Source organism: Staurois parvus, unplaced genomic scaffold (genome assembly GCF_062004578.1).
Source record: "Staurois parvus isolate SC_StPar_1 unplaced genomic scaffold, SC_StPar_1.0 ptg000275l, whole genome shotgun sequence".
NCBI lineage: Eukaryota > Metazoa > Chordata > Amphibia > Anura > Ranidae > Staurois > Staurois parvus.
In genome coordinates this window covers 3,862,431-3,882,980 of record NW_028318071.1, presented here as the reverse complement: position 1 = coordinate 3,882,980, position 20,550 = coordinate 3,862,431, and the positions used below count along the sequence as shown (strand labels likewise).

The 20,550-nt window shown below is 47.1% G+C and overlaps 1 protein-coding gene across 6 annotated transcripts in view; it reads left to right on the top strand.

Moving 5' to 3' along the window:
• LOC149459085 (latent-transforming growth factor beta-binding protein 3-like) overlaps nucleotides 1–20,550 on the top strand; it is a 999,560-nt gene that overhangs the window by 149,943 nt on the left and 829,067 nt on the right. For all 6 annotated transcript variants that reach the window (XM_089681663.1, XM_089681666.1, XM_089681665.1 and 3 more), the window contains exon 3: nucleotides 11,666–11,883. In XM_089681663.1, the coding sequence (XP_089537789.1) occupies nucleotides 11,666–11,883 (218 nt within the window). The remainder of the gene's footprint in view (nucleotides 1–11,665; nucleotides 11,884–20,550) is intronic.

The window sequence follows — 20,550 nt, the reverse complement described above, 5'->3', positions numbered from 1 at the left end:
GCCCCCAGGCGGAGCGGCGGGCGCCGGACCCCCAGGCGGAGCGACAGGTCTCGGGCCCTCAGGCGGAGCGGCGGGCGCCGGACCCCCAGGCGGAGCGACGGGTCTCGGGCCCTCAGGCGGAGCGGCGGGCGCCGGACCCCCAGGCGGAGCGACGGGTCTCGGGCCCTCAGGCGGAGCGGCGGGCGCCGGACCCCCAGGCGGAGCGACTGGTCTCGGGCCCTCAGGCGGAGCGGCGGGCGCCGGACCCCCAGGCGGAGCGACAGGTCTCGGGCCCTCAGGCGGAGCGGCGGGCGCCGGACCCCCAGGCGGAGCGACAGGTCTCGGGCCCTCAGGCGGAGCGACAGGTCTCAGGCCCCCAAGCAGAGCGGCGGGCGCCGGACCCCCAGGCGGAGCGACAGGTCTCGGGCCCCCAGGCGAAGCGGCGGGCACCGAGTCACCAGGCACGACAGTGGGCTCCGAGTCAACTGGCATGACCGCTGGCACTGGGTCAGACATTGGATCGTCTGGCTGGACAGCGGGCATCGGGTCACCAGGCATCAGGTCATTTGGCTCGACAGCGGGCACCGCGTCATCTGGCAAGGCAGTGGGCTCCCAGTCAACTGGTATGACCGCGGGCACTGGGGCAGACATTGAATCGTCTGGCTGGACAGCGGGCATCGGGTCACCAGGCATCAGGTCATTTGGCTCGACAGCGGGCACCGCGTCATCTGGCAAGGCAGTGGGCTCCGAGTCAACAGGCACGACAGTGGGCACCGGGTCATCAGGTACCGGATTGTCTGGCTCGACAGCGGGCATTGGGTCACCAGGTATGACAGCGGTCACTGGGTCACCAGGCATCAGGTCATTTGGCTCGACAGCGGGCACCGCGTCATCTGGCAAGGCAGTGGACTCCGAGTCAACTGGTATGACCGCGGGCACTAGGTCAGACATTGGATCGTCTGACTGGACAGCGGGCATCGGGTCACCAGGCATCAGGTCATTTGGCTCGACAGCGGGCACCGCGTCATCTGGCAAGGCAGTGGGCTCCGAGTCAACAGGCACGACAGTGGGCACCGGGTCATCAGGTACCGGATTGTCTGGCTCGACAGCGGGCATCGGGTCACCAGGTAGGACAGCGGGCACTGGGTCACCAGGCATCAGGTCATTTGGCTTGCCAGCGGGCACCGCGTCATCTGGCAAGGCAGTGGGCACCGGGTCACCAGGCATTGGATCGTCTGGCTGGATCAGTTCATCATGCTGGGTAGAGGCATCAGGCTGAATGCCGGCGTCCGGCTGAGTAGAGGCTTCAGGCTGAGTAGAGGCATCAGGCTGAGTAGAGGCTTCAGGCCGAGTAGAGGCTTCAGGCCGAGTAGAGGCTTCAGGCTGAGTAGAGGCTTCAGGCTGAGTAGAGGCTTCAGGCTGAACCACGGAAGGCAGGTTCTCAGACGGCAGGCTCACCGGTTTGGATACTGGCAGGATGGTATTGGTTGGAAAGAATTTTCGCTTTTTTCTGGTTTTAACTACTGGAGCACTGCAAGTAAACGCAGGTCTGCAAACGAATGGAGCAGCTGGAGACAGAGAAGAACTGGAGGATGGAACAGGAGAGGGAGCAGTTGCTACAGAGGACTTTTTTACAGGGTTAAAGGCAGGATAGGTGCAGCGAGTGGGAACAGGGTACTGACATGCGGTAGATAGCAGGGCAGGAGGAGCTGTTGGGAATGCAGGAATAGAGTTTTGAGGAAATAGATTAGAAGCAGGACTGGGTTTTTGTAGGCTGACTGAGGCTGGGTGCAACAAGTCTGTCCATGTCTGCAGTATGGGTTGAACAAAGCTGAGCTTACACAAAGCCTGTCTGGTCAATGACTGCACTGCGTTTATACAATCTCTTAGTGTCTGTGGTGAACATGTGGAATAACGCTCCAGAAAGTAACCCACATCATCCTCTAATAACCACACCAGGGACTCTACCTGGTCTGCACTAAATGGTGGCAAAAATTCATCCCTGCATTTGGGGGTACCAGATGAAACCAACTCAGCACAAACCTCAATCAATGGCTGCACCTCAGAGAACTCTGTGCCCTGATCTACTAGAACATGAGCGAGCTGTATACATTCTAGCAGTTCATCCCGGGTATACTCCTTCAGAGTTTGATAAGCATACTCCCTGTCATCAAACACTAGCAGAGATAAATACGCAGCCTCATCCAGATCCATCCTTCCCATCAACAAGTCAAGATGGCTTCCCTGTGCAGCCACTTCTGGTCAGGATTGGCCTTGGTGTAATGTCAGGGCTCCCGGGTATGACCAGAGGTGTGTGACTGACGCAGGGAAACGCAGACTTCAGATATGTTATAAACAATGTAATTTATTAACACTAACCATGCAAACATAAACGCAGTGCAATACTAAAACATAACACAGTGCAAACAAACCAACCAACCACCCACAGATAACAGTACATACAATGCAAGCGTCGTCAGGCAGGCTGGGTCAATATCAGTCGGGCAGGTAGGTACAGGGGGAGCAAGCGGAGAATGGTCGGGGTCACAGGCCAGGTTCAGCAGGTAGTGTGGTACAGAGGGTCAGGCAGAGGAGAATGGTCAGACAAGCCAGGGATCAGAGCAGGGTCAGCAGAGAATCAGACAGGAACAGAGAGCAGGAACAGGATACAGGGCCCAAGAGAAACACAACACCAAGGCAGAGTCTGCAGGTCTGAATGTCCCTTAAATACACCAGTATAATTAGTTCCAGGTGTTTGACTGGCTGCAAGGTTGAGTCTCTGATTGCTGGGAGCACCCGCTGGCCAGCCCTGGTACTGCAGCTCATAAGGCAGCTGAGTCCCACTATTGCTGGCCAGTCCATTCCTGACAGACCCAAAGCATACAAGTAATTAAACAAAACAATGGCTGCAACAGCACAGAATACGCCTTCTGAAGTGGCCCAGTCAGAGTCCTGACCTCAACCCGATTGAAATGCTGTGGCATGACCTTAAGAGAGCGATTCACACCAGACATCCCTAGAATATTGTTACACTGAAACAGTTTTGTGAAGAAGAGTGGTCCAAAATTACTCCAGATTGTTGTTCCGGTCTGATCTACAACTACAGGAAACGTTTGGTTGAGGTTATTGCTGCCAAAGGAGGGTCAACCAGTTATTAAGTCCAAAGGTTCACATACTTTTTCCTCCCTGCACTGTGAATGTTTACATGTTATGTGCAATTAAACCATGGCAACATCTAATGTTTGTGTAGTATTATGTTCAGCAGACTGTGTTCTTCTATTGTTGTGACTTAGATGACGTTCAGAGCACATTTTATGACCAATTCATGCAAAACTCCACGTAATCCCAAGGGGTTCACATACTTTTTCTTGCAACTGTAGCACTGCATTTTTGTAAATATGTTTTGAGAGTTTACTGTATATCTATGCCCATTGCATGCAGCTAAAATATTTTGGGTAATGCTGACTTTTACACATTGTTTCACGAGTCCTATGAGATATGCTTTTGGTGATTTAGTGTCACTTTGCACTCATATATTTCTTCCAAGCTGTTCACTATTTAAGTGTTCTTGCAAGAACACTAATTGTTATCTCACAAATATATTCTTATTCTTATTATAGCCATATTTGCCACGCTAACTCCTCCCACAGTTTTTACACTACAAAGACAAGTAATATATCAAAACGTGCGGATTGTTCCCGATTGGATGGCTATTACTTTGTGGAATGTTTCGCCGAGTCGTTCAAGAAATATCGCGGTTTTTGTGGCAAAATTTTCTCATAGGAATGAATGGTGCATCTAGAGTGGCAGCAGAGCACAGCTACAGGGTGGAAGGAAAAATCAGAACATGATTTGTAAACTGCCATCACTCTGTCATTTTCAAGCCTACCTACACATATCTTATATCAAAACGTTCAGCTAACCCTGCTGTCACTAAAAATGTTCACGGCTAGGACATACTCCTGATAGTTTTCAGAATATGACCATTTGTTTGCAACTCACCCCTCCCATTGACTTTCATTGAAACTTCACTCACAGCCACCTGAAATTTGAAGGGACATTTTTAAACTGCGACTGTGCCTTCATTTTTAATATTTCGGAGACATACTATACATCAACATTTAGCTCTGCTTCTTGTGATTATCACAATATCAAGCTCTTTGCTGTAGCATTTATACTTTTAAAACTACAAGTGTTTGAAGATGGCAATCGCCAGTGAAGTTGGCAAGTTGGAGCAGTGTGTTTAGAAAAGCCTGTCAGCTTCCTGACTGAGTGAGTTGCTATAGCAACCTAACATGACTCACAGGCAGCTGAGTCACCAAGTTGAAATGCAGTTCTCACTCTATCACGCTTGCCATGTGCACTGCTTACATTTCATCAATCACTTGGTTAGATTTGGATGCAAGAACACTTCACACAATTTCCCCAGAAATTGTAGATTTTCTAGTTATATTTATTGCTCTCTTCATTTATATTTATTTGTATATATCATTGAATAGCATTTAGTGGAAGGTATTGCCCCCAAAACAGGTAATATCAGCTCACCAACTGGAGTCCTTTTCTTCACAAAGAAATTTCTCCAACAGGTACCCCATAGAGGCAGCCTGTAGAACTTTGGTACAAACACCGGAAAGGCCTGCCTTGGGGTGAGGGCAACAACTTGAAAGTGGTCTCAATTCTCTGGCTCAACAGTAGAAGTCCAGATTGGAATAAAGTGTAATAGCGCTAGGTGTCTAGTAGTTAATCAGGTAAATAGATGAATATATGAATGGATAGATTAATAAATTAAGCTGCTGGCATAGAAAGTAAACCTCAAAAAACTTCGGATAGTATGTAATAAAAATATGCAGCGCTCATATATTGGAAATCAACCTGATCACATATATTAAATATAACCAGATCCCATATATTACATATAAATTAAGCAACGTTCATGATAAGAATAAACGTTAAAATATAAGCATATTAAGCTTGTGACTTCTGTGGTGCATCTGCGGTTGAGAAACCAGAGGGAAGTTCGTGACTCTTGTGGTGAAAAAACTGAGAATAGCTTGCACTAACCAGATGTCTCAGCGCATGGAGTAATTAAGACCTACTCCTGGTACTCTGAAAGGAAGCCACTGAGGGGGATGATGTCATCTCATCTGTCGCCACTAGATGTCATGTTCCCAGGACAGCAGGATGGGAATCCCAGAGATATACATCAGCCAATGGAGGGAGTAATCCAGCAAGTCAGTAAGCAACCCACAGGAGACCAGGAGGAACCGAGCACCTTCAAAAAGGCCCGGGCTCCCTCCAAATAAGAGAGCCACAGGCCAGAAGCTTTGATAGTGTAATATTGTATTTATTTCAGCAGTAATAGCAAAATGATTATTATTATTATTATTATACAGTATTTATAAAGCGCCAATAGTTCACTCAGCGCTGTACATTACAAAGGGGGACAGAACATGTGACAGAACAATACCAATACAATGCAAAACATGAGGGGATCGAGGGCCCTGCTCTTTCGAGCTTACAATCTAGATAAAACACACTTACAAATTTCAAATTGCAGGAACATAGGGCAGCTAAGTGATAAGTCCAGACAGTTGGGGGGCACCCTACTGACGCGTTTCGTGTGACACACACGTTTTCAAAGTAGAAGTCCAGATGTAGGACCGTTTTACTAACCAGTCCCCGGATGTTGATGGGCCACTCCTAGTCCAGGAGTCCAGCCTTAGTAATGACTTCTCTGTCCATGCAAACAGATCTCACCAGGCTCCAATTCTTCTTGACAGATTGGAAGCGTTGCCATAAAAGGGGGTGAGCACTGTTCCTGAATTATTTGGGAATATACATGAAATTCCAGACTCATTCTTTGCAACAGGAATCTCCTTTCCTCAGTTTCTTCCATGACATATGGAAAGTCAAACCCATACTTCAGATCTACTTAGCTTTGGGCTGTACTCCGGAAACGTGAAGACTTTGGCAACTCATCCCGGTCTCCGCTTCCTGGTGGGACATAAGGGCTTTTGGCTGCAGTGCGGTGTGGGGATAGGTCTTCTTTCTATATAAGCCCAAATGCCCACATGCAATGCCTTAGCTGGGCAAACATGTTCCCTTTCATCTTCCTCTGGTTGTGTCCTGTCACTATGGGGCCTTCCTCTTCTTGTGCTTCACAGTCCCACTCTTTGTCGGCTCCTGACCCCCTGTCAGTCTGATATCCCCTCCTCCAGAGACCCGTAGAGATACTTTAATCTGACACCACATCAATGATCCCCAGCCCCTCTTCACCTGAGGAAATTGTGGCCTCTGGATCCTGTGGGTCTCCACGATTCATGTCACAGACGTCTGGTTACTAGTGGTGATCACTGCAGGTGAACCATGCTGCTGTTCCTGAGTTTCCTGTACAGTAGCAATGCATGTCTCCCTTGTCTGGCACAATGTGGTTTTGTGTGCGTCTCACTGATCCAGGCCCCACATCTTCATCATGCTACTGTCTCCCACAGGAGCTGTGTGGTCAGTAGAAGATCAATATCTCCAAGCAAACACTTGTCTCCTAGTTGACAAGTAATATGTCTGGCTGACAGTCATTAGGGATTATTTTTAGCTGAATTTCCCCACAATGGCCACACTGGCCCTAGGCATGCAGCTTCACTGTGACACACTGGCATCTGCCACATACCAGCCCGAGGTGTTCTGTGTCCTCCTTCCTGCACTCTGCCAAGCTCCCGTGGGATAGCTATCACACTCCGGTGTTGGTCAGCATTTGGTTATGCAGCTCAGTCAGCTGTGCTGGGAATATACCAGCTACTGCAGCAGCTCCATTACTCGCACTAGCACCTGCCATTTTGCTGTTCTTTCCTTGTGGTTTCCTTTCAGGTACACCCGGAAGTGATTAAGAAGAAATGAGGGGGGGGGGGTGATCAGCGCAAGCACTGCTCAAAGTCCTGGGTAATCCTGGTATGGGGTGATGGTGGTGTTTATAGCTGTATGAGGAAGATGAGTGTGGGGGGGTCCGTGTGGCACTAAGGGCACGGCTTCCAAAAATCTGTAACAGACTCTGTAGGATGAGAGAAGGAGAAAAAGCGCTTCTAAGTGCAGTATATCACTTTATTCAGATGTAAAGGTAGGAACACTCACATAAATAAGGTAAGTATTAGCATAAAAACCATGGTTGGTGTAACCATCAGTAAGGTGGGTATCCAGGGTGAAGAGCTGTCATCTGTGTGGGGTATGGAGAAGTCAGCGTGCCGCTGGAGCAGCGTGGTGGCTGGAGGGGAACAGCTGTGAAGCCGGCCTGCCGGCGTGCATGTCCTCCCTCAGAGCCAGGTGGAATGCACGCTGGAACGCAGCGGCAGCGTGGCCGTGATGACGTCAGATACCCAAGGTGCACTGTGACGCGCTTCGGAGCATGCGCTGGCCAGGAAAGGCAGAAGTGCGCTCCTTTGTCAAGCAGCTGCGTTCCATCATGGCCACGTCGCCGCTGCGTTCCAGCGTGCGTTCCACCGGGCTCTGAGGGTGGACATGCATGCCGGCTGGCTTCACAGCTGTTCCCCTCTAGCCACCACGCTGCTCCAGCGGCACGCTGACTTCTCCATACCCCACACAGATGACAGCTCTTCACCCTGGATACCCACCTTACTGATGGTTACACCAACCATGGTTTTTATGCTAATACTTACCTTATTTATGTGAGTGTTCCTACCTTTACACCTGAATAAAGTTATATACTGCACTTAGAGGCGCTTCTTCTCCTTCACACCCGGAAGTGATGTTGCAACTCTGTCCCGCCTTCTGGATTGGCTAACACCGGGCACTGATTCTGCCTGCTGACTCACCAGTGATCACTGTTCCTGTTGGGCAGATTGTCCTAGCGCACCTCTTCCCGTGCTCAGGGTTAACCTTTCCAATGCCATATCTTATTCCAGCATTGCCAGTCTGTGCTGAAATGTAGACAGTGACACACATCCTGGCAGTACTCTCCTCTGCCCCCCAACAGGTGTTACGGGCACTCATACTCCAGCACCCCATGTTAACTCTTTCACTGCCATCCATTACTCCAGTGTTTTGAGACTGTGCTGTAACACCTGCTCTGTCTTTATCAGTCCATGCTGTAATGCAGATAGTAATGCACACATCTGAGATGAACATGCAGCACCCTGAGTTAACTCCTCCATTGCCATCCGATACTCCAGTATTATCAGCCTGTGCTGTGTCACTTGCTGTAACATTATCAGTCCGTGCTGTAATGCAGATAGTAGCACACACTAGGGATGAACCTGTCCACTCCCAGGCAGATCTCTCCATCGCTCTGGCTCGCACGCTCTGAGTTAACTCTTTCTTTGCCACCCCTTGACAATGCTGCCATTCTGTCTTTAGTGTAGCACAGATATTTCCCACTGTGGCATAACAGTCCTTTACACTGATTGCCATCCAGGAATCCAACCAGTAACATTGGCAGTGCTTTTTCCTCCAGCCATTGCCAGTAGCAACCGCTGCGGTATTCCAGAGCAAAATCATGGACCAAGCCCCCAAATGTAGCTCCACCCCTGTAGGAGCCACAGGAATACTGTCCAGGTCCTCCCCAGTTACTTTGCCCTGCAGCCAGGTACATATTCTCATTCACACGTTTCTCCAAAAACACAGGTCTGCGACTAAAAAGCTGTTTGATTATTTTCATCTAATTTCCATGTATTTTGGTGTGCTAAATACAAATAAAATATTGAAAAAACTCCTAGATGTCATGATTTGCCACAAAATGCAAAATTGTCTTCAAATTTATCAATTTTTTAAAAAATTTTTTTATATTATGGGTTTTTAACCAAATTTAAAGTCCAAATTACGATTAATTAATTCACATAAGTGCATTTAAGATATAAAATGCCAAAAAAACCTTAAAGGGGTTGTTATGTAAAAAAAAATATAGCACTGTAAATCTGATGGTCAGCAATATATACATAAGCTAAGCAAGTTTTAGGGAAAAAAAAATTCTATTTCCTCAATTTCCTAGTTCTCTTCTGGCCCTTTGTTGTTATTTGCAGGTAAACAATCTCTGCCCCTCCCCCCCTGCAAAGGGGGTGAATACAAGTGCTGCTCTGAGTGACATGTCTGACTACTGGGATACTCAGCAGCATGCTGTATGTGTAAGCCTCAGCCCTGAGTCTGTGCTTCTAATGGTAGAAGGGGTTAATCTTTCCTGAAGAATCCAGTGGGTGGGATACCAAATACCCTTGTTTTCTGTGTCTATGGGACAGTCGAGACCGACAAAACCACTGGACCAAGAAGAGTTGGCAGCCGAGGGTGCTAACAGTCGGTGAAAAAAATGTCCTCCGAGAAACTTTGGTACCTTCCCATAAAGTTCTTCTGCCACCTCTCCACATAAAATTGGGATTGATGAAGCAATTCGTAAAATCACTTCCAAGAGATGGAGAATGCTTCAAATACTTGGTCACCAAGTGTCCAGGCCTGCCGGAGGCAAAATTGAAGGAAGGTGTGTTCGTCGGACCAGACATTAGAAGGCTTATAGTTGATCAAGAGTTTGTCAATACCATGACGGATCCTCAAAAAGAAGGGTGGATTGCATTTAAAGACGTCGTACAGAAATTTTTAGGCAATAACAAAGATCCTCACTACAAAAAGATTGTCGGATGAATGCTGAAAGCATTTCAAGCTTTAGGTTGCCTGATAAGTTTGAAAGTGCATTTCCTCCAGTCCCACCTTGACTACTTTCCTGAAAATTTGGGAGCTGTGAGTGAGGAACAAGGTGAACGATTCCACCAAGACATTAAAGAGATGGAAAGGAGATACCAGGGAAAATGGAGCATTACAATGATGGCAGACTACTGTTGGATGCTTCAGAGAGACATTCCAGATGCTACTCACAAGCGTAAATTCACCAAGAGGAGCCTCACAGGGAAGAAGAATTGAGTTTAGTGTGTTTAGGTGAGCTCATTTCAGTTCAAAAAAGGATTTTCATGAAAAAATTGTAATAAAACTTTAATTTTCTAAGTCTGTTTCCATTTATTCTGAGGTATTGCCTTATTTAACATAGTTACCTAAATTGTCAGGAAACGTGATGTCCTATGACAAAATGGAGGTCAGCACACCAAAAAACATAAAGATTACGTGGAATAACCAAAACAGCTCTTGAAAAAAAATTTTTTTGCAGACCTGTGATCAGTCTAGGGGTGTTTTTGTTGTTTTTAATTTTGAAGAATTGGGATAGCAAAGAGGGAGATGGGTTGGATAACCAAATTAAAAACTATGTACATTGAGGACTTTGTCTAATCTTCAGAGCAAGCTGTATTGGAGTCCTTGCTTCTATCAAACAGTGGACTTCAGCTCAAAGCAGTAGCAACAAGCATTACCAGTAACATCAGTAACTTCTTTAGAGCTCCAGCGCAGTGTCCCTTCAAGTAGTAGTGGACAGATGGACAAAGCGCTTTGGAACACCAGCTGGTATTCCCTTTGCTAAACCCACAGCTGACTTCCTAGCACCAGAGGGGGTTAAACAACACAGAGTCTCTAAGATCCTTACGGAAGTCTGTACTCACAAAACCCAAGAGCAACTGGACACCTTCCTCCATGATGCAAGACCAGATGTCCAGGAGAAAGCCCCTCATTCAGTGTAGCAGAACCTGGATCTCAGCAATTCAGGCCCTCAAGTAGCCCACCTGAGGCCTACAGCAGCAGCTGCCTGGGAGGGCAACATTCCCTCTCAAAGGCTTGATCAATCCTATGCAGGAAAGACTCAGAGCCCCGTGTGCTCACTGAATATATACAGTTACCCATCATGCCTTAGAGCCCCTCTCTGGGATAGGCTGAGGCTATATCAATATTCATGCTACCATCTGCATAGCTCAGCACCTATCATTCAGAACCTTCTGCAGTCTCCTGGACACAGAGGAAGCTAGGCAGACTAGCAGCATCTTAGTACACAGAGCAGACCTTACTAAATTATCACAGCTCACTCAGTACAGTGAGCTAACTATACTTTTACCTAGCAATAGTTATAGCCACTTTGCCTACAGAGTGACAACTAAATTTACCAAAACATAACTAATCCTATCTATCTAATTCTAGCAGCTACCTAGGAGGTATAGTTCATTTTGTTTTATATGGTCATTTTTTACACTTTATTTTGTTTTAATAGAATTGATTTTAAAGATTTGGCTTCCCTTGATTTCGATGAAGTTCAGGGTAATGTTTGAACTTGTGAGCTTTTTGATGAATTTCCTGTGAACTGAACCCATGTATGTTCAACTCATCCCTGATTACAGTCACTTTAGGCACAGTAAAACATTAATTAAAATAACAAGACACTGATGTTACACAGTAACGTTTTACCTATATTAGCTTTCATTGCATTTAATTACTTAAAATGTGTCAATTTCTTATGCTAATGCCTACCATAATTCTTTTTTTTAAGCAGAGATATTCTAGGGAAGGATTTTTTTTCTTGAGGTACAATAGTTTTTTTCTCATTTGCCACATTTATTATTAATTTTCAGTTTTTGCACAATCTGTCTCTCCTTTTTACAGTATTGTCAAATGTTTTAAGAAAAACAGATGAGATTTAGCTATAAAATAATATTGTGTGCCTCAAAGCCTAAATCAGTTATGAATATATACCTCTATATTTAGTTATTGATTTTACCATCTCCACTTTGTCTGCCTTGTGTAATATTTCATTTCTTTGCAGTTCAGGTCCTTCCACCTCTTCTAAATGTCAGAGTTCATCACCCACCCAATGCATCCGTCCAGGTTCACCGTATTGATGGTCTTGGACCTGAAGGGGCAACCGGAAGTGGAGGACAGCATATAATCCCACATCCAGAGGGGAATAAAGCAACATTATCACGTCCCATCACATTCAAACCTCTAGGAAGATGCTTTCAAGACACTCTGCCCAAGCAAGCTGTAAGTGTCAAACTAGCCTTCATGGTTCCTAATATTTGTGTGTTTGTAGTAGCAGTTATAATCTTCAAACATTTGATTCATAGAGTATAGGATACTAGTATTTTAACTTGCATTCAAATTTAGTCTGGTTGAAAAAAGGCACAAATGTATCTAGTTCAAGCAATAAAAAGGAAAACACTTTACTATAATTGTTAGTACCCAGTTATATTATATGCATATAAGCAAGAATCCAGGCCTTTTTTTAAAGCAATCTACTGAGCTGGCCAAAACCAGATCTCGAGGGAGTCTATTCCACACTTTCACAGCTCTTTCTGTGAAAAAAAAAACCTTTCCGTATTTGGAGATTAAATCTCTTTTCCTCCAGATGTAAAGAGTGCCTCCTTATCCTCTGTGATGAACTTAAAGTGAATATCTCTACACTAAGTTCACTATATGGACCACCTATGTATGTATGTATACATGTTGATCTTATTCTCACTTAATCTACTTTTCTCAAGAGAGAATAAATTCATTTCCTCTAATCTTACTAGCAACTACAGAAACCTGGCTTCAAGCAGCAGATTCTGCTTCTCCTGCAGCACTTTCCTATGGAGGCCTTCTCTGGACCCACTCACCCAGACCCAGTGGTTGGAAAGGAGGTGGGGTTGGTTTTCTTTTATCCCCACTGAGCACCTTTTAAGTCCTCCCTAACACTCCCTCTCTATCCTTCTCTTCTTTCGAGACTCAGGGCATTCGGCTGTTTTCTCCCATTTCTCTGAGGATTGCAGTGATCTATCGGCCTCCTGGGCCGAAGTCCCACTTTCTTGATGATTTCTCCACCTGGCTACCCTACTTTCTCTCCTCTGAACTACCCACTAACATTCTTGTATATTTTAACATCCCCATTAATGTGAACAACCCGGCTACATCCCAGCTCTTCAACCTAACCTCATCTTTTGCCTTAACGCAATGGACACAGTCCTCCACTCACTCTGATGGGAATACATTAGATCTTGTTTTCTCCCATTGTTGTACTCCCTACAACCTCACAAACACCCCCTTTCCTCTCTCTGATCACAATATCATCACCTTCACAGTGTCCTCATCTTCAAACACCTATCCCTCCAAGCAGCAAACAATTACCCATAGAAACCTTCACAACTTGAACCCAATCTGCAGCTGACTGTCTCTATGACAGAATCTCTCCCCTGTCCTGCCCTGACCTGGCCACTGCTGTCTACAACAGCAGTGTAGACAGTGTTTGCTTTCATCCACATTAGACTCACTTGCTCCTCTAACAACACGAAGCATCAGGCCCCGACCATTACAACCTTGGCAGACTGACGACACCAGAAATCTTAAGAGACATAATCGTGCGCTGGAGCGACTGTGGCGTAAAACCAAATCTCACCAAGCTTTCACCCTATATAAATCTGCTTTCTTAACATACAATTCCTCCCTCCATGCTGCCAAACAAGCCTACTTTGTCACTCTCATCAATAGCTTATCATCCAGTTCTCGTCGTCTCTTCTCCACTTTTAACTCTCTGCTTTCTCCACCACCATCTCCACCCAGTACCTCACTCACTGCTTATGAGATTGCAAATCATTTAAAAAATAAGATTGATACAATTCGTAGGGGCATCTCTACTGCACGGTCTTCCATCCCACTTAGCATACCTTATACTAAACCTCCCTCAACACTTTCCTCTTTTGACCTTGCTACTACCGAAGAGGTCACTAAGGTTTTCTCAGAAGCCCGTCTCACTACCTGCCCCCTGGATCCTGTCCCCTTCACAACTACTACGGTCACCGTCTTCTTCCATCCTATGCTCCCTCACTCACATCTTCAATCTTTCCCTCTCTACTGGTGCCTTCCCCTCCCCTCTAAAGCATGCGCACATCACTCCCATATTCAAAAAGCCCTCCCTGGACCCCACCAACCTGAACAACTTAAGACCCATCTCCCTGCTCCCATTTACCTTGAAACTCTTAGAACGCTTAGTCTACAATCGCCTGAGCTCCTTCCTCACTGACAACAACCTTCTTGACCCTTTAGAGTCTGGCTTTCGCTCACAACACTCCACTGAAACTGCCCTACTAAAACTCTCTAATGATCTACTAACTGCTAAAACCAATGGCCACTACTCCGTACTGTTACTACTTGACCTCTCCGTGGCTTTTGATACTGTTTACCATCCCCTCCTCAAAAAAAAACTCCACTCTCTTGGCCTCCGAGACTCTGCTCTCTCTTGGTTCTTCTTCTACCTATCGCAGTGCTCATTCAGCGTTACCAATAACTCTGGCTCCTCCTCTCCACTCCCTCTTTCTGTAGGGTTCCCTCAAGGTTCTGTCCTTGGACCCCTACTCTTCTCCATCTACACTCCTTTCTTGGTCACTTGATAAACTCACATGGCTTTAAGTACCATCTCTATGCTGATGACACACAAATCTATCTTTCTACTTCTCACCCCGCCCCTTCAGTCTCCTCTCACATTACTAATCTACTAAGCGACATATCGGCATGGATGTCACTCTACTTCCTCAAACTCGATCTTTCAAAACTGAGTTCCTAGTATTCCCCCCAGCCTGTGCCCCCTCCCCTGACTTCTCCATCAAGATCAATAACACAACCATCAGTTCCTCCCCTCATGCCAGGGTGCTAGGTGTAATCCTAGACTCCCATCTATCCTTTCAGCCCCAAATCCAATCGCTCTCCAAATCTTGTAGACTTCACCTCCGCAACATCTCCAAGATACGTTCATTATTAACCTCGGAAACCACTAAGCAACTTATTCACTCCCTTGTTATCTCTCGCCTTGACTATTGTAACTCCCTCCTCATTGGCCTACCTCATCACAGGCTATCCCCTCTTCAGTCTATCATGAATGCTGCTGCCAGACTCATCCACCTTACTAACCATTCTGTATCTGCCACCCCTTTCTGCCAATCCCTCCACTGGCTTCCCACTGCCCAATGGATAAAATGAAAAAAAAAAACATTAACAATAACATATAAAGCCATTTATATCTCTGCCCCAAATTACATCACCAATCTTGTCTCCAAATATCACCCAAATTGTACTCTCTGCTCCTCACACTCCTCTCTGAAAACCTATCTCTTCAGGGAAGCCTATCTTGCCCTCAGCTAATAATGGAATCTTCTACTCCTCTTACCAGCCCCCCCCCCCCCCCCCCACAGTTACTACCTTTTTTGTACCACTAGCCCCTCCCTCCTAGATTGTAAGCTCCAAGGAGCAGGGCCCTCCTATCCCTCTTGTATTGAACTGTATTGTTGCTGTATTGTCTCCCTTTATATTGCAAAGCACTGAGCAAACTATTGGTGCTATATAAATCCTGTATAATAATAATAATCTTTCCCCATAGCTCAGCTCCTCCATGCCTCTATCAGTATGATTGCCCTTCTCTGCACTTTCTTCAGTTCCCTGATATTCTTTTTGTAAATTGGTGCCCAAAACTGAACTTCATATTCCAGATGAGGTCTTACTAATGATTTGTCCAGGGATAAAATAATCTCTCTTGTAATACAAGAAAGGATTTTGCTCGCTTGGAAACTGCAGCTTGGCATTGCATGCCATTATTAAGCTTATGATCTACCAGAACTGCCAGATCCTTCTCCACCATTGTGTCAAGGATCCGGATATGACCAGAGATGTGTGGACTGCCACAGGGAATAGCAGACTGCAGAAATGATGTAATAATATAATTTATTAAGAGCTTACACCAATACACAGAAACGCACCGTGCAACCAAAAAACAAACCTTAAACTAATAACTAGATGTTCAGGAACACAGGCGTAGACAGAGCTGGAGAAGTAGAATTGTCAGGCAGGCCGGGTCAGGATCAATTGGGCGGATAAGGTACAAAAGGAGCAGGCAGGAGAATGGTCAGGAATAGCCGGGGTCGGTGCAGGTGGAATTCTATCAGAGTCAAGCAGGGGAATCAGACAGGTAGACAACAGGATGCAGATACAGGGGCTCATGGGAAAACACCAAGGCACGGATTGCAGGCCTGGTACTGCTTAAATACACCTCCTGCAATCAGCCTCAGGTGATGGCTTGATTGCAGGAGTGAGATCCTGGCTGCTGAAAGCACCCGCTGGCAAGCACCGGTACTGCAGCCCACACGGCAGATGAGCCCCAGCACCACTAGCGATGAGTCCTTTCCTGACAGTACCCCCCCCCCTCAAGGAGCGGCCTCAGGACGCTCCAAACAGTCCTTAATGGCCAAAATGGCTTTCGCTCACAACACTCCACTGAAACTGCCCTACTAAAACTCTCTAATGATCTACTAACTGCTAAAACCAATGGCCACTACTCCGTACTGTTACTACTTGACCTCTCCGTGGCTTTTGATACTGTTTACCATCCCCTCCTCAAAAAAAAACTCCACTCTCTTGGCCTCCGAGACTCTGCTCTCTCTTGGTTCTTCTTCTACCTATCGCAGTGCTCATTCAGCGTTACCAATAACTCTGGCTCCTCCTCTCCACTCCCTCTTTCTGTAGGGTTCCCTCAAGGTTCTGTCCTTGGACCCCTACTCTTCTCCATCTACACTCCTTTCTTGGTCACTTGATAAACTCACATGGCTTTAAGTACCATCTCTATGCTGATGACACACAAATCTATCTTTCTACTTCTCACCCCGCCCCTTCAGTCTCCTCTCACATTACTAATCTACTAAGCGACATATCGGCATGGATGTCACTCTACTTCCTCAAACTCGATCTTTCAAAACTGAGTTCCTAGTATTCCCCCCAGCCTGTGCCCCCTCCCCTGACTTCTCCATCAAGATCAATAACACAACCATCAGTTCCTCCCCTCATGCCAGGGTGCTAGGTGTAATCCTAGACTCCCATCTATCCTTTCAGCCCCAAATCCAATCGCTCTCCAAATCTTGTAGACTTCACCTCCGCAACATCTCCAAGATACGTTCATTATTAACCTCGGAAACCACTAAGCAACTTATTCACTCCCTTGTTATCTCTCGCCTTGACTATTGTAACTCCCTCCTCATTGGCCTACCTCATCACAGGCTATCCCCTCTTCAGTCTATCATGAATGCTGCTGCCAGACTCATCCACCTTACTAACCATTCTGTATCTGCCACCCCTTTCTGCCAATCCCTCCACTGGCTTCCCACTGCCCAATGGATAAAATGAAAAAAAAAAACATTAACAATAACATATAAAGCCATTTATATCTCTGCCCCAAATTACATCACCAATCTTGTCTCCAAATATCACCCAAATTGTACTCTCTGCTCCTCACACTCCTCTCTGAAAACCTATCTCTTCAGGGAAGCCTATCTTGCCCTCAGCTAATAATGGAATCTTCTACTCCTCTTACCAGCCCCCCCCCCCCCCCCCCACAGTTACTACCTTTTTTGTACCACTAGCCCCTCCCTCCTAGATTGTAAGCTCCAAGGAGCAGGGCCCTCCTATCCCTCTTGTATTGAACTGTATTGTTGCTGTATTGTCTCCCTTTATATTGCAAAGCACTGAGCAAACTATTGGTGCTATATAAATCCTGTATAATAATAATAATCTTTCCCCATAGCTCAGCTCCTCCATGCCTCTATCAGTATGATTGCCCTTCTCTGCACTTTCTTCAGTTCCCTGATATTCTTTTTGTAAATTGGTGCCCAAAACTGAACTTCATATTCCAGATGAGGTCTTACTAATGATTTGTCCAGGGATAAAATAATCTCTCTTGTAATACAAGAAAGGATTTTGCTCGCTTGGAAACTGCAGCTTGGCATTGCATGCCATTATTAAGCTTATGATCTACCAGAACTGCCAGATCCTTCTCCACCATTGTGTCAAGGATCCGGATATGACCAGAGATGTGTGGACTGCCACAGGGAATAGCAGACTGCAGAAATGATGTAATAATATAATTTATTAAGAGCTTACACCAATACACAGAAACGCACCGTGCAACCAAAAAACAAACCTTAAACTAATAACTAGATGTTCAGGAACACAGGCGTAGACAGAGCTGGAGAAGTAGAATTGTCAGGCAGGCCGGGTCAGGATCAATTGGGCGGATAAGGTACAAAAGGAGCAGGCAGGAGAATGGTCAGGAATAGCCGGGGTCGGTGCAGGTGGAATTCTATCAGAGTCAAGCAGGGGAATCAGACAGGTAGACAACAGGATGCAGATACAGGGGCTCATGGGAAAACACCAAGGCACGGATTGCAGGCCTGGTACTGCTTAAATACACCTCCTGCAATCAGCCTCAGGTGATGGCTTGATTGCAGGAGTGAGATCCTGGCTGCTGAAAGCACCCGCTGGCAAGCACCGGTACTGCAGCCCACACGGCAGATGAGCCCCAGCACCACTAGCGATGAGTCCTTTCCTGACAGTACCCCCCCCCCTCAAGGAGCGGCCTCAGGACGCTCCAAACAGTCCTTAATGGCCAAAATGTTCCACCGCCCGGGTCAGGTAACTGGCTGGATATCCCACTGCCGGAGTCAAGCGACTGGCTGGGTTTCCTGCTGGTAGACCTATCTTTTTGCAGGAGACCACAGGAAAGCAGGTTGCTGGACACAGGATTTCCAGAAGCAGGTTGGCACATCAGGCTGGGCAGCGAGCGGAGGCACATCGGGCTGGGCAGTGAGCAGAGGCACATCGGGCTGGGCAAGGAGCAGAGGCACATCGGGCTGGGCAGCGAGCAGAGGCACATCGGGCTGGGCAGCGAGCAGAGGCACATCGGGCTGGGCAGCGAGCAGAGACACATCCGGCTGGGCAGCAGGCACCGGGTCATCGGGCTGGGCAGCAGGCACCGGGTCATCGGGCTGGGCAGCAGGCACCTGGTCATCGGGCTGGGCAGCAGGCACCGGGTCAACAGGCCGAGTGGTAGTTATCGGTTCTTCAAGCTGGATAACGGACACCGGGGCATCAGGCTGGATAACGGACACCGGGGCTTCAGGCTGGATAACGGACACCGGGGCATCAGGCTGGATAACGGACCCTGGGGCATCAGGCTGGATAATGGACACCGGGGCATCAGGCTGGATATCGGACACCGGGACATCATGCTTGATATCAGACACCGGGGCATCAGGCTGGATAACGGACACCAGGGCATCAGGCTGGATAGCGGACACCGGGGCATCAGGCTGGATAGCGGACACCGGGGCATCAGGCTGGATAGCGGGCATCGGGTCATCCAGCTTGAAAGCAGGCATCGGGTCATCAGGCTGGATAACGGGGATCAGGTCATCAGGCTGGATAACGGGCATCAGGTCATCAGGCCAGATAGGATCATTAGGCTGGGTAGCGGGCACAGGATCATCAGGCTGGATAGGATCATCAGGCTGGGTAGGATCATCAGGCTAAGTAGGATCATCAGGCTGGGTAGCGGACACTGGATCATCAGGCATCAGGCTGGACAGCGGGCACCGAGGCATCAGGCTGAACAGTGGGCACCAGGCTGGACAAAATGCATCAGGTCATCAGGTGTGATAACAGAAGGCGGGTTCTCAGACAGCAGGCTGACCGATTTGGATACTGGCAGGATGGTACTGGTTGGAAAGAATTTTCGCTTCTTCTTGGGTTTAGTTACTGAAGCACTGCAAGTAAATGCAGGGCTGTAAAACGGAGGGAGCAGTTGAAGACAGGGAAGAGCTAAAGGATGGAACAGAGGAGGGATCAGTTGCTACAGAGGACTTCTTTACAGAATTAAAGGCAGGATAGGTGCAGCGAGTGGCAACAGGGTACTGATATGTGGATGATAGCAGGGCATACTGGGCCGTAACTGGGGGTGTTGTGGGGAATAAAGGAAGAGAGCTTGGAGAAGATGAATGATTAGAAGCGGGACTGGATTGTTGCAAGCTGACTGAGGCTTGGTGTAACAAATCTGACCATGTCTGTAATACCGATTGAACAAAGCTTAGCTTACACCGCAGCCTGTCTGACCAAAGACTGCACTGCATTTATACAATCCACAAGCACATGTGGTGGACATGCTGAATAATGCTCAAAGAAGCAATCTGGATCATCCTCCAACAACACCAGTGACTCTACTTGATCTGTACTGAATGGCGGAGAAAAGTCATCCTTGCTTTCAGGGGTACTGGACAGAGCCAACTCAGCACAAGCCTGGATCAATGGCTGCACCTCAGAAAACACTGTGCCCTGATCTACTAGCGAATGAGCAACCCGCATGCACTCTAGCAGCTGATCCCTGGCATACTCCTTCAGAATCTTATAACCGTATTCTCTGTCTTCTATTACTAGCAGAGACAAGTACACAACCTCCTCCGGATGCATCCTTCACAACCAAGCCAAGATGGCTTCCCTGTGCAGCCACTTCTGGTCAGGACTGGCCTTGGTTTTATGTCAAGGATCCGGATATGACCAGAGATGTGTGGACTGACAAAGGGAATAGCAGACTGCAGGAATGATGTAATAATATAATTTATTAAGAGCTTACACCAATACACAGAAACGCACCGTGCAACCAAAAAACAAAATTTAAACTAATAACTGGATGCTCAGGAACACAGGCGTAGACAGAGCTGGAGAAGTAGAATGGTCAGGCAGGCCGGGTCAGGATCAATTGGGCGGATAAGGTACAAAAGGAGCAGGCAGGAGAGTGGTCAGGAATAGCCGGGGTCGGTGCAGGCAGAATTCTATCAGAGTCAGAGTCAAGCAGGGGAATCAGGC